At 34.4% G+C, this 14,690-nt stretch overlaps 2 protein-coding genes across 3 annotated transcripts; one reads left to right on the top strand and one right to left on the bottom strand.

Moving 5' to 3' along the window:
- The first annotated feature begins 1,951 nt into the window (after window positions 1–1,951).
- Window positions 1,952–5,966, top strand: LOC113727697 (epoxide hydrolase 1-like). The gene is made up of 3 exons (XM_027251995.2): window positions 1,952–2,543; window positions 4,915–5,156; window positions 5,556–5,966. Exons 1-3 carry the CDS (start codon window positions 2,079–2,081, stop codon window positions 5,800–5,802), a joined length of 954 nt encoding a protein of 317 aa, XP_027107796.1. The 5' UTR covers window positions 1,952–2,078; the 3' UTR covers window positions 5,803–5,966.
- Window positions 5,967–6,327: 361 nt separating this feature from the next.
- Window positions 6,328–11,417, bottom strand: LOC113727730 (uncharacterized). 2 transcript variants are annotated; one of them, XM_027252049.2, is made up of 8 exons: window positions 11,257–11,417; window positions 9,959–10,040; window positions 9,803–9,870; window positions 9,587–9,684; window positions 7,496–7,632; window positions 7,265–7,332; window positions 7,058–7,121; window positions 6,328–6,773 (listed from the first exon to the last, which is right to left on the bottom strand). In XM_027252049.2, the coding sequence occupies exons 1-8, from the start codon at window positions 11,265–11,267 to the stop codon at window positions 6,756–6,758; spliced, it is 546 nt and encodes a 181-aa protein (XP_027107850.1). In that variant the 5' UTR covers window positions 11,268–11,417; the 3' UTR covers window positions 6,328–6,755. The 2 variants fall into 2 exon arrangements, with proteins under 2 accessions (XP_027107850.1, XP_027107851.1); XM_027252050.2 differs by lacking the exon at window positions 11,257–11,417 and having other exon boundaries at window positions 9,959–10,051.
- Between the last annotated feature and the right edge of the window lie 3,273 nt (window positions 11,418–14,690).

Here is a 14,690-nt window from a genome sequence, read left to right as displayed (position 1 = left end):
GATAGATTATCATCGATCTTTAAAATCTGATTGCATGGTGGCTGAATCTATATGTTCTGCCAACCTCGTTTCTTTAGCTTACAAAGTGTCAATTGTATAGCCATTAAATTGTCCAAGACAGCTGATCCAGTGCTTCTTTCTTTCAGCATCCACACTGCACCTGTCTGGTTCATGGCATTTGTTGTTATTATTCCAATTCCCATATTCTGTCCTTCAATGTGTTGCCCCACATTTACACGAATGATCAGCATGTTTCCATCTGCTCCCACCCTTTCCTCTTGTTCATTTGCATCTGTTTCTGAGATGCTCCCACCTAATAACAAAGTAGTCTCTATTCCTCTGTTTCTTATTTGTACAGCTGCCATGTATCTCTAATCTTTTGTTAACTCAAACTCAAATAAAATTACAAGTTTACTCAAAATCAATTAAAACAGATAACTCAAAAATTTTTTTTTATTTTCTTTTTAACAAAAAAAAGTCTTGTTGATCATAAGCATAGAAATCAACTAAAACTCTTTTTTATTTTTTACCCCAAATCATCTTTTTTTTTAACCCTTACAAGTACTTTGATTCACTTATTATATCTTTAATCTTGCAGCAAAAATGCTCAAAGGATCAAGTAGCAAGATTCAATTTCATCTTTATCCAGGTAAAACAAATCAATAGATCATGTATGATCAACAAGGCTCTTTTTTGTTAAAAAGAAAATAAAAAAAGTTTTGAGTTATCTGTTTTAATTGATTTTGAGTAAACTTGTAATTTTATTTGAGTTTGAGTTAACAAAAGACTAGAGACACGTGGCAGCTGTACTAATAAGGGACAGAGGGGATAGAGATTACTTTGGGAACAGAGGATTCGAAGCCATGAATTCAGGGGAGAGAGGAAGAAGAAAGGCCCACATGGCTTGGGACGCACTTACTGTTAAATCATCTGCCAATAAAGGGTAGTTAGGGTATTTGGAGTAAAATTACTATGACAGAAAAATAATAGTATTTTTTTTGCCAAACACGAATAGATTCTATTCTACACTTATACCTACTCTAGAGTCTAGATTAAGGGACGAGGGAACCCAAAGGGACTAAAGGGAGAATTTGGAGGGGATTGAACCATCGTCGATCCAACACCTGTTGGCGAATTTTTTTTTTGAAATTCTACATTTTTTTAGAATGTAGGTCAAGGGATTTGATCCTTTATCTATTCTCATTCTCCCTAGTGGCCAACTATTCTAGAAGTAGTTGGTTCTGACAGAAAAATAATAGCTCCGGCTATATAACGGCTATGTTTGGATAGCAAATTTTTTCAAAAAATTTTTTTGCTTGTATCATAAATACATTTCCCAATCTGCATTTTTATATTACTAATCACCTTTTTATCTCATATACAACACATCACAAAATGTACTGCAGTAATTATTTGGAATAATACTCTATCCAACCCTCCTTATCATTGAAAAATTTTCCTTTCAAGTCGGAACACGGAAGGAAGAATCCAGAAATGAATTTCAGATAATGAAAATTAACCTCTATATCTTAAGGTTAAAGATGGAACTCTAACAGCATTATCTGATTTTGACCGAAAAAAAATCTCATAACACTAAATAGAACTTTAACTATATATATATATATATATATATATATATATATATATATATATATATATATATATATATATATTGCATTTCTAGTTGAATTAATATCTTACTATTACATTTTAGTGCATTTATATAAATGGAAATTTATAATACGAAGTATTCTTTCAGTATAAATATTTTACTTAGAAAATCTTTTAAATTGTGATTTTCAACTCTCTCTCTAAAGTCTAAATACTCTATCAAATCAAACTAAGACATTGAATTAGAAACCATGCATTCAATGAGACAGACAAGGCAACTTTCTAAAGATTACCATATAAGGAACAGTCCACTTGAGAGGGAAAGGGGGTCGAAGGGGAGTAGTTCAGCCACAACCATATATATCCATCTTCAAATGCACTTCATTACCTTCCTCCTACATCATTTCAAATTTTCAACCTTTTCTTCTTCTTCTCCTCCTTGTTCATAGCCAAAAAGCAGCCACAAAATGGAGGGCATCGAGCACAAGATAGTGGACTTAAATGGCATAAACATGCACGTAGCTGAAAAAGGTGAAGGCCCAGTAGTCCTCTTCCTCCACGGTTTCCCTGAGCTCTGGTACACATGGCGCCACCAGATCACGGCGTTCGCCACCTTAGGCTACCGTGCCGTTGCGCCGGACCTCCGTGGCTACGGGGACACTGATGCTCCTTCTTCTATATCCAGCTACACTTGCTTCCACATTGTAGGTGACCTCGTGGCCCTCATTCAGTCCCTAGGCGTAGACCATGTTTTCTTGGTGGCTCATGACTGGGGTGCCATGATTGCTTGGTACTTGTGCTTGTTTAGGCCTGACATGGTGAAGGCATTTGTGAGCTTGACTCTGCCTTTCCGGCCAAGGAATCCTAAGATGAAGCCCATTGCCGGCTTGCGGGCATTTTTTGGGGAGGAGTATTACATGTGCAGATTCCAGGTTTTTTTTTTTTTTTTTTCCAGATGACCAAAAGCATTTAGATTTGAAATCAGCTTTTTAAGTATGACTCTTTATTATTATTATTATTATTTTGGAAACTTTTTATGTTCGACTTTGAACCAAAAGGGATTTGTTTCCATAGATCTATTTGCTTCTTGGACAATAGGGAATGAAATGAAATGGATCATGCGTCCACTTTGATTAACCTCTCACTGTCTTATTTCCCGTTTGAATTGCATTTTTTGGGAGTTTTTTGAGGGAAAATTACTACAAAAAATAAAATTTATGTCAGATAAAAAGGTAATTAAAAATTATGTTGAACAAATATCCACAGAGTAGAACCACGAAATTTTTCAATTGAAAAATACAATCCAAATGGGGCCTTAGTATCTGCGTATGAGGTCTCGACTCTTGGCCTCAGCCACTTGGGTCGGGTAAGGGTTGGGTGGTTAGGGTTGCCTTGTAAATCATTTAAGGGGATCATTAATTCCAGTGTCGCTAATATATTTTTCTGTGAACTTTAGTGTATGCTTATGAGATGTATATCTTAGAAAAATATCAAATCAACTAAATTACGGTTCACCAGATTCACCAATTTAGTTCACGGTGTCTGCTCAAAAAAAAATTGTCATGTGACGGACACCTTAATATTGAAAGTTAGGCTACTTGCCTGTCCAATTGACTGGTGTAGTTGTCACATGACACATCAAAAAGTTGCAAGATAGCTACTTGCAAAATCTTCTTGTTACCTCAAAGTTATTCATGATGTTTTATGTTATTTGAAGGGTTTTTTAGTTTTAGAAATCTGATTTACGCAAGGGAAGAAATTCTTGCGAAAGATTAGAATTTGTCCAAATTTGTGAAACCATGCACAATTCTTAGGTGAGAAGGAGAGGATAAATACGGATTTGACTCCTCTCAAGTGGATCCTGTCTCGATTTTCGACAATGCACGTCTGAATGAATGGATGATATGTGTCTTTATTTATTACAAATAAATTTAATTCTAATCAGTGTTAATAAATCAGGACACGTATCATGCATCCAGACGTGTACTGTAGAAAATGGAAAGAAAATCTACGGAGAGAAGCCAAGTCCAATAAATACAACAACGTGTATGCTAGATCTGAACCCAAAGAAAAGGGCTATTTTATTATGGCACCCCATATTCTGGATTAATAACTCTACAAATGCAGACAAACCACTGCTCCCAATAAATGAGACGTAGGCATTAAAGACGTAGGCAGGTCATACAACTCATATGGCTTGGTTGTTTGTGGGCGTACATTGTGAGCTATGACCTGTTGTTCGTGGTTCATAAGCATTTTTTCTTGAATGCCAATTCAGTCTTCTTGAATGCGCTGTTTCCATTACCTAAATTCCAGTTGCATTTATGGCCATAATTTAAGCCCTGCATCTCCCATATTAAAAGGCAAAAGCCAAAAATGAGAGTGGAGTAAAATGGTTTCATTCATTTTGTTTGGGTTGAATATGGAAAAAAAAAAAAAAGAACATTTGAAATTTTGTTTAGATTGAGAAAAGAAAAGATCGAGTGTTAATTAATAGGATAAGAAAAAAATGACTTTTTAAAAAAATTTAAGTTATTTTATTTGATGTGATTCTCTTTCATTCTATTTCTGCTCGCTTTTGGATCGAAATCATACTTCAACGAAATAACTAGATCGTTTCATTTCCATTCCCTTTCTATCCTTTTCTTTGCCTCTCAAGAATCAATTAAAATGAGCATAATCAAATCCCTTCAATTCCTTTCCTTTCGTTTTTGTCCGACTCCCTCAATCCAAACCTTTAAAACGTTTTAGATAGATAAATTTGTCGCATAATCTCTATCAAAGCTATGTATAATTGATTGTTAAAACTATAGGTCTCCATATCCCTAGTTTAAGGTGTAATTGTTTAACACAAGTCCTTTGGACATTGGTCATGATGGTCTTTGATTTCTCAATTATTTCCACTTGAATTAATTGCAATATATACCCTTGAAATGTCACCTATTTGCACTATAGACCCTCAACTATCAATTTATAGCATCAAGTTGTCCCACCATGCACTGGATTTGAATGACTTAGCTTGTAGAATCTGCACTTTACACTCTTAAATGCATGAATTTGCACTTTATGACTTGAGTATCTATGCCATGTTCTATAACACACATCTTGGTAACATACAACCGACAATAAAATGTTTATCGTTAGCTTGTGTTTGGATTGCATTTTTCTAGATTTTTTGTAGAAAAATTACTGTAGCGATTTGATATATGTGAGGTAAAAAAGTGATTGGAAAATGTGTTCACGGAAAATGTAGCAATTTTTCTTTAGAAAATTCCTGTCCAATTAAGTATTTTCATGTCACAGGAACCTGGAGAGATTGAAGCTGAAATTGCAAAATATGGGAGCAAAGCAGTACTCAAGAAAATTCTTACAGATCGTAAACCTGGTCCTCCTTGTCTACCAAAGGGGAACCCTTTTGGGATTTCACCTGATACTGACATCAAATTGCCCGCCTGGCTATCAGAAGAAGACTTGAAGTACTATGCTAACAAATACGCCCAGAAGGGCTTCACTGGAGGATTGAACTACTACCGTGCATTGGATTTGTACGTTTTCTTTCTTGATGAATTGCCTTCTTGGCTTTCTTGTTCTTGTCTCTAGTCTCCATTTATGCATCCACATTCTAATTGGAGCAAATCTAGGATCATACTTGATAGACTTGTCTCAGGTGCAGTTCCCTCTTAAACCATTGCAAAACACTATTGAAGTCCATGCTGTTTAGTTTTACACAGCAAAGTTAGAAAGAACTGAGCTCTTTAATGATCATCACAGTTTTATGAATGTCGTTAGGGAAAATATTGGTCAAAATTGAAAAATAGTGAAAGATTAAACATGGAGACTAATGAATCTAAAGGATAGAATGCATTGAGAAAATTCCCTTGGCTTTCTTCCTGGTTTTAAAGATGGATTTTGCCTTTCATAGTAATCTTTCCACACTGTTGCAGAAACTGGGAGCTGACTGCAGCATGGACAGGAGCACAAGTGAAAGTTCCTGTGAAATTCATAGTCGGAGACTTGGATATGGTGTATACCACTCCAGGGACACAGGAATACGTACATGGTGGCGGCTTCAAAAGGGACGTGCCATTCTTGGAAGAACCTGTGATAATGAAGGGCACGGGCCACTTCCTCCACCAAGAAAGAGCTGAAGAGATCAACCATCACATCCATCATTTCATCAAAATGTTCTGAGAGCTACTTGTGGTAATATGCCCTGCGGTTCTGCAGAGTGGCAATTGAACATTTAGAAGCTTGATTTTCCGCTAGGTATTCTCAGTTATGTCTGTTCGCTGTTCCTGCTGCAGGATTTCCTTCTTTGATTTTTTATTTTATGGTAAAGCTTCAAGATCATTCAATTCTTACTATCAATCATCCATTAAACAATTCTGTAACGCTTTGGATAAGAATCCAGTATCACCTGTATTTTGCAACGTCAAGCACTTGATCAAAGATCTATAGAACCATGAACCCAAGAGCTAGTCAGATCTCAGCCAACGCTGGAAGACTGACAACTAATGCTAGGTAAGGAGAGAAACAAGCTCATCAGGTTTGCCTCACCACTAGGTTTCATGTCAAATTACACTTCAGCACCATGCAATCATTACCTGCGTTCCGAAATTTGTCTGTCTAACTGTGAAATAGAGATGCATCCATTCTTATCTCATAACCTGTAGGATGAGTACTCCACGTAGAACTAATAAAGCAAACCCAAGACAATTATCAAAAGAAGATGGCCATTGAAGCTTCAACATATAAGGTAGGCTTGTCTCTCCAACAAATTTTAACGGGTTCCAACTTCTATTTTCACGATTTCTCGAAAATTCCTACATTTTTTTGGCTCAACTATGCAACAAAATTGAAGAGATGACTAAAGTTCAGCCTCAAGATGTTTGAGGACCAGCCCCCGCTTTAAGATCCACACTCAAGAGGGAGGGGCATAACCTAACATTCATACAATTGTTATACATTTTCAGAACCAAAACCTGTAAACCCTCCAAGGCAGAAAAAAGGGTCTCAAGAAAACTGACTTTACCACCAGCATCCACATTAACTGAAAACTATTGCAGAAAAGAAAGCAGCTTTTCTAGCAGGTAAAACTTATTCATTTTCTTGCAAATTGGACATCCTTTGACCGTTGTGTCAGCTCAATCCAAACGCTCCATCTGTAAATACACTTTGAATTAATGCCATAGATACCAATTTGCATAATCAAATGTAGCTAGCAGAACAAATAGAAAAAAATTTTCCATTTGATGAACAAATCAATGAACTCAACTTACTTAACCACTTACAATGCCAAAATCTAAAGAAACTGCTGATAAGATGCAATTCCGATGGTTGTAATACTCGTGAGGAAATTTCAAGAAATACAGAAAACCTCCAAAAGAAAAATAAAACCACCTTAATGCTTTAAGAGACCAAAGAAATGAACTAGAAAAGAATATACCTTCCAGAGTCCATCGTTAAGATAATGCATATTATCCACACCAATTCCTTTATTGATTGACCTTCTGCAATAGCACAGAATAATTTTTAAAACATAGAGAACGTACTCACCAACATAACATGATCAAAACAAAGAAAATGCAAACCGAAAAAGGAAAGAAACATAAGAGGACAGTCGAAGTTTCCTAACAGCTTACAACAAACTTACATATCTTTAGCTGACATTTTAGTAAAACCAATAGCGAGAGCATGTTGCTTTCCTTCAGCCATTATAGCCTGATAATTGAAGTCAACGAGTCATAAATTCTAAGACCACAATCAAACCAAAATTGATACAACTATGGCACAACAGCACATCAAACCAAATATCTTTATATATCTAATTAGATTATAGAAATGGACATGGTAAAGCAATGAAGAATATGATTCTTGTACTTACCACAGGGGATTCTGCTTCCACGTCATCATCCAAAGCACCTCCAGGAGACGTAAGCCCAGGACACATAATATTCGCACCAGATAGGACAAATTTAATCGCGCCCCTATCAACTTGGAATTTTTTCATGATATTTGGATCTGTGAAAGAGAGAAATACATGCAAAAAGTAATTATAGACTAGTTTTGACAACCCTTAGACTATAATGATTTTGATGCCACAACTTGCTCAAGGAAACATGTTTAATGTGCAATATTAAATTTTTTTACTCCAACATAATGTAAACAACACCTGTCCCCTAATGAAAAAAGAGTTTTAAAAAGAAACTTCTACTTGAATCAGCAGATAAGTGCAGTTTTGATCAGAAATCCCTGCAGAGTAAAGCAATAAGAAAAGAAGAGTTCCACTCTGCCAATGGAAAACAAGGAGAAAACATTTACTTCTCAGGAGCAAACTACTAAAGGTGCTCATAAATTGTCAAAGCATTTTCCATATCATCCAACTTAGCCTCCAGCAATAGTAATCCTGAAACTGTTCAGCATTTTTCTTTTTCTGGTTGAATGAGAATCCTTGAGTACAGTCTAAAACTTTTGCACACTCAAGGCAACCAGCACCACATTCAAATATATTTGTTTAAGCAGCTAAAAACATAATAAACCTATTGACTGTACTATTGCTGCATACTTGTTTATGCATGCTAATGACAGGTGACTGCAACGCATCTCTCAGCCACCATCTCTCTAGGGCTCTTAAACTGTTCTGTTCTCATTTCAACTGTGTATAAGTCAGCACCAGTTGAAATCTGGTTTTTATTTTTACATTTTTTCTCTTGATGTTGAAGCACTTTTTATGATGTCTTTCTGTCATTCCTTCACAGTAATCCAAGAACAGTTAACATCGATTATCTGAGGATTGAACAAATCATGCTGGATGACAGAACCATTCCATATTAGTGACTACAATTTCTTGAGACCCAAAGGTGGCAATCAACATGACAAGGTAACACCACACTAGATTATCCTGTGAAGATAAGAATTTTTTACACACAGGTACACAACTCACTGGGATATATAGTTAAGCATATAATAAATGGATTAACACAACTAAACTTTTGTATCAAAGTATGATGTGATCTATATAAATGACATACTACATTTTCTTTTCGTACATAATTCCATAGAATAGGTACAATGGTTCTCCTAAGAAACTGATGTGTACATGACTCAGTTTGTGGTTAGACACCATTGTATTTTGTGTTTAACAGCATTGCTTACATATCTCATTGCAGGTAAAATTACTTTTAGTGATCTCATTGTTAGAATGCAAAATGCAGCAGGGAACCCCAGTGTTACGCTTCTTTTTTTTTTCTTGGTAAATTAACATAATGCTGGATGATATGTCAGCTAGCTGGTTGTTGAAAGCAATTATCCAAACAAAAACAAGATCTTCAATATGAAAACCAAATGGTTCACAAATGAAAACTAAGAAGGATGACTGCTAGAATCAAACTCTCTGCATCCCAGCATTTTGCATCTTATACTAGTTTTAAACTTGGACCTGGACATGGATTGAGGACCAGCGCCAATCCAACCAAATTACCCAATAGATCTTAAACAAGACATTTAGATGCAGGTTTTTTAAGTATGATATCTTATAAGCCTTTCAAATATTCAAATGTATATTATTAAACAAACTCATCATTGCAAATGGACAACTTCGTAATAAATAAGCTACATTCTGTAACTTTTGTAAAAAAATGTGCTACAAGTTTTTCAAACTACACAAGCTTGATACATATCTTCATAGTATTAAACCAGATTCCTGGTATAGGCTACAACTGCTGACATTCCCTGGGGCAATCATTTGGAAATTTTAAAGGAAATCAGTGGCGGATTATATTTCTCTCTTTCTCTCCCCCCATTCCCCACTGCATATTGAGCTTCTATTCCCCCTGGAATACAACTAACTTACCATGCATGTTGAGACATTGTCAAATCAACAGGAAACTTTTTAGCCTAAATACATGATAGATGGTAATGTTTAGAAGAAATTAGAGAAATGGGGTAGAAACTATGTAATGAATGACCGACTTACATTGATGAAGAAGTCGAAGAGTAGGCATGTACGGTCCATCACGTATATTGAAGAAAAGTGGCACATTGTTCACTATAACAAGATTCAGATGATTTGGGCTTACAAACAGAAAAGAAAGCAAAAGAAGAGTAGAAAGTTAGATTCAAGGCCATAATCTAATTGATAAAAGGCAGAAGTAAAATACAAGGATTTAAAGATCGTTGAAGAAAAGAAAACCATTTTGCAACTATTAGGGGGGATTTCTTAGGAAGCAAATCGTCCAATACTGGTTCAAGTCCTGGATACTGCAACAAAAAGGATTACAAGATTGATAAGTGCTAGAACTAAAGTGAAAGTACAGAGTAATGTGATAGGTATAGCCCTAATTAAGACCTCTTCCGCAACACTTTGGCGGATTTTGCGTTGCACAGATGCCTTTACTTGGTTTTGGCCAGAAACTTCTTCGGATGTGAACCTGCAAAACATTCAAAGGAAAATACCCAAAGGGTTATTTTACTCTGCATATTAGTAACTGCTAAAGAACAAGACTGCAGGACCTGAACTCCTCAAACAAGTAACTTGAACATCATTAACATCAACTACAGTTTGTTTGAATTTAATCACAGAGGACACAAATGGTGTTTAACTCAATACAACACAAACGGTGTCAACCTTGATATATGGCAAAAGTGTTGCAAACCAACATAAGCCAGAGTTTCTTTCATACACTTATTAAGCCATTATTCCACACAGCGAAGGAATAAAAATTCAACTTAAATGGCAATATGATTACATGACTCCTACTCTCCTCATTTGCCTAGGTACTGAAACTATTCACCTCATTAGTCCTATTGCCAGGTTGATTAGAATTTCATTTCTTCCACCTAAGGGTGAGGGTGGACCAGGGACTATAAAAAATGAATTTGAAAGGAACAAATAAAATCTCCTTCAACTCAGCAGACGAACAGCCATACAGACTGTCAATAGTTCATATAATCCCTTTCTCCTCAAAACCTTGCAACTTGAATAACAGTGATAGAATAAAGTTAAACTGCTACACTTCCAAACCGGTATCTCTTCACCTTCACTTTCTTTCAAATAACTTTCCTCAACAGCTTATATCCGTACTATATGAAACACCAAAAGTGTCTTGAGTATTTCAGGAAAACATGTTTTTGAAGCTCTGACACAGTTCATCACCCTTGATATCAAATAAGAATCTTCCTCGCCGCAAAATATCTGTTTCATATTTAATGTCAAATTTCGATTTTTCAACGATAAATGCTATCTATCTTCCCTACTTATCCCAGAGAAAATCCTTATCTAAGCTATTCACTGCAACAATTAATTGCTCTCAAACCCCCAATAACCTTACAACCCAGAGGCCCAACTCACAAGATGAATCCCCAAATCTAACAATAACTTGAAAACAACGAGCAAACAAACAAAACAAGAGGCAGAGATAATACAACAAACTAACACACAATACACAATTAAATCAGCAAAATCACGAAATGGGATTCCAATTGAAAACCGAGAGTTAAACTACTTGAACCCAATCACAAACCTTAATATCTACATTGGACAAGTAACCCTTCCCCCCAACCCAAGAAAAAATGAACGAATTTTGCAGCATAAATTAGTAATCAGAAGAATCTAGGAGTGTCAGAGGAGGAATAACGAAAACTCACTTCTTGAACATTTTTTGCTCGATTTTCCGAGAAAGACACAAGGGTTTAAGCTGAGGAGGGATTTAGTGAAATGGAAAGTATGTGCTCCCGAATTATGAACAGAGCTTTATATGAATGGCCTTGAGTTAAAAAGTTAAAACAGCCGCGTTATGACCAAGCTAAAGTTGAATCGACAGATCGTGGTTAGTGAGACACCAGTATAAAGCTCAAAAGTGCGAAAAAAAAAATATTCAGGAAGCTTCTTTCTTTTTTTTTTTTAGTTTTTTGTGAATAAAAATTTAGATAGGTTGGACTCCAATCACTAGCCTAGGAATGCCATATCAAAAGGAAAAAAAATGGAATTCAATATGCTTCTTGTTTTGTTGTTAATAAAACTTTGAGTGAATTCGATTCCAATCACTGTCACGAATCAGAAAATATCATACATATAAAAGTTTTTATAGATCACTCGTCAATTCTCACATGAGCTCTCTTACAAAACCTCACATGAGTAAAGGAATTCGAACACACATAACATTGTGTTCATTAGTGATGCATATTTTAATAAAAAAAATATCACATGTTTATTTTGAATTCAAATACAATAAATTACAAATTTTTTAATGAATTTTCAGTTATAAATTCAATCATTCAGAAGTGTAACTTATGTTTTAAAAATGAGATTTATGTCTTAAATTATGTAACCTACGTAATGATTAGATTTATGAATTCATTTACTGAATTTTTTACCGTTATACAATGAATCTGGACTTTTCAATTTGCAACTGAAAATATGAGGTGTTTATTTCTCTTAATGTTTGTATTTTTAATTTCTTAGCCTATAAATAGAGGCATCTATCAACAAAACCTTTAGCCATCTCTAAACTATCTTCTACTTTTCTTTCTCTTACTATAATTGAATTTTAGAGGGCAAAAAACAGTGCTGTATAAGGCTTTTGTCTTATTCCAGTAGTGTAGATTGGAGTAGACTACAGTGGAAAAAAGGTTAGACTGTTGTATCTTGGAAGCAACGTGCTGAAACCTATTACATCGGAAAATAGTCCATAGGGACGCAAATCGTTTTAAAGAGAGTGATCTAATCCGTACCTCAATTCATGCCATATTAACTTTTTATGGTACAAATTATTTGCATTTTTTCATGCAATATTGAAGTATGAAATTTTTGTTAATTTTTTTGTTAAATTTCAGGAGAAAATTATAAGTAACAATAATTTCTCTAATGAAATTAAACAAAGAAATTAACAAAAGTTTCATACCTCAATATTGCATTAAAAAATGCAAATAATTTGTGCCATAAAAATTTAATTTGACATGGATTGAGACGTATATTAGGTCGCTCTCTATAAAACGATTCACGCCCCTATGGAGTATTCTCCAATGTAGTAGATCTTAGCACGTTACCTCCAGGATACAACAATTCAGCCTTTTCTTCACTATAATATATTCCAATTTACACTATTGAAGTAAGACAGAAATCTTGCACAACATTGCTCTTTACCATATAAAATCCAATTATAGTGAGAGAAAGAAAAGTAAAGATAGTTTAGAGATGGCTAAGTATGTCTCAAGTTTTGTTGATAGATGCCGTTTTGTTGATAGATGCCTCTATTTGTAGGTTGAGACATTAAAATACCAACTTTAAGAGAAATTAACACCTCATATTTTCAGCTACAAATTGAAAAGTCTAGATTCATTGTATACGGTAAAAAATTCAATAAATGAATTCATAAACCTAATCATTGCGTAGGTTACACAGTTTAAGACATAAATCTCATTTTTAAAACATAAGTTACAATTTGAATGATTGAATTTGTAACTGAAAATTCATTAAAGAATTTGTAATTTATTATATTTGAATTCAAAATAAACATATGATGTTTTTTTATTAAAATATCCACAATCCCCCACTTATTTTAATAAAAAATATAATACTCAAAACTTAACACTTAATACGGCAAAGATTAAAAGTTCAGGCATAATGAAGGTGGCAATGCCTTTAAACCTTCACTTTGTGCTCAACAATTCCTGAGTTAAAATGGACTTAACCTTTAAATGATGACTATTTAAGGGCATGTAGAATCATATCACACACACCAACCTTTCAATGTTCTAAAACAAGTTTCATAAGTTAGCACATTTATGGTTTTGTACTTTATCCTAGTTTTCTTGAATGCTCTAGAGAACCAATCCAAATTCTCATAGGAAGCAGCTCCACTTCTACACTCATGTAGGTGAGTCTATCAATGATGCTTTTATAATTTAGAAATCCCATCCACAAGGGTCATATAGCTCATTAAGGGATTAAAAATCTCAACCTCATTTATCGTCATAGGATCACAAATTCACTTACATCATAGGGATGAACAATTTAACCAAAGGAGTGCATATTAATCAATCAAACCACTCTATGATTCGTTTGTCTTCAACCTAGCTCTTAGGATTTCCAGTCCTTATGTGGTTGTATCCTCATAGGTGATTTTTAACGTATATTAGGCTTTTGTCTTATCCCTCTCGATGTGTATCATATCCTTGACTCAAGTTTGAGATTTATCTTTTACATAATAAATTAGCAAAGATATGATGTTCTCGAATTTTTTCAAATAATTTCTCTTAGTGGTCCAAATATATATATTGAACCAATCTTTGATGAGAAAATTTCTTATCTATTTATATTTGCCAAATAATAGAAGCATATATTTGCTCATATTCAATTTTTTCAAATTTTTTTCCTCAATGGCCAGTAATCTAGTAGCGCACTAGAAGCCATTCTCAAAAAGCTCCATGGTTAATTTTACTTTTACAAAAATACCAAGAAAATATTTCGAATACCTTCACATCAAATCATACTTTTTAGTGAGTACTAGTCTGCAAAACTCAAAATAAGAGTCAAAATAAATTCAAAAGTTATACTCATAAATTGAGCAAATAAAATGATATCACCATATTTAGTTCACCACTTTCTACGACCACTATGTTTTAAACCTTGGCATTAGGCATCATTTATTGGTCATCACTAATCTACACACTCAAACCAAGGATTAAGGAACTCATAATATAATTCCTAATAAAACCTCCCAATCAAATTTCAAAGTCTGTATCAAAATGGTAAAGTAAATGCTTAGAGCATTTTAAGGTCGCACTCTATATTAGCTATTGGACTTAGACATCCCCACTATTTATCATATTTCTATAGAATATGATGCAATTTTGAGATACAATGTATTAAGCAATATTGAAGATATTTATTCTAAGATTACTGCTACACAGAGTGACTTGAGTACTCAAGAACTTAATGCCATTATCAATCACTAGATATATTGACAGTTATCCAAACGTAATAACTTGTACCAGTTATCATCAACAAGCAACTATGATACTCCGGTATGAAATTTTAAAATTGTGGCATCTCAAAGTAGTGAGAAAAATTAGCTCTA

This window comes from Coffea arabica, chromosome 2c, assembly GCF_036785885.1.
Source record: "Coffea arabica cultivar ET-39 chromosome 2c, Coffea Arabica ET-39 HiFi, whole genome shotgun sequence".
Taxonomy (NCBI): Eukaryota; Viridiplantae; Streptophyta; class Magnoliopsida; order Gentianales; family Rubiaceae; genus Coffea; species Coffea arabica.
Note: the sequence above shows the minus strand (reverse complement) of the source record. Positions and strands in the feature narration are given on the sequence as shown.

Bases quoted from the DNA above. Each gene is read 5' to 3' on its own strand.
- LOC113727697 (XM_027251995.2), top strand. From the start codon at position 2,079: ATGGAGGGCATCGAGCACAAGATAGTGGACTTAAATGGCATAAACATG. The intron at 2,544-4,914 runs GTTTTTTTTTTT...TTCATGTCACAG, and splicing joins ATTACATGTGCAGATTCCAG to GAACCTGGAGAGATTGAAGC. The intron at 5,157-5,555 runs GTACGTTTTCTT...ACACTGTTGCAG, and splicing joins TACTACCGTGCATTGGATTT to AAACTGGGAGCTGACTGCAG.
- LOC113727730 (XM_027252049.2), bottom strand. The intron at 7,633-9,586 runs GTAAGTCGGTCA...TCTCTTTCACAG, and splicing joins TCTTCGACTTCTTCATCAAT to ATCCAAATATCATGAAAAAA. The intron at 7,333-7,495 runs GTAAGTACAAGA...TTCAATTATCAG, and splicing joins TGGAAGCAGAATCCCCTGTG to GCTATAATGGCTGAAGGAAA.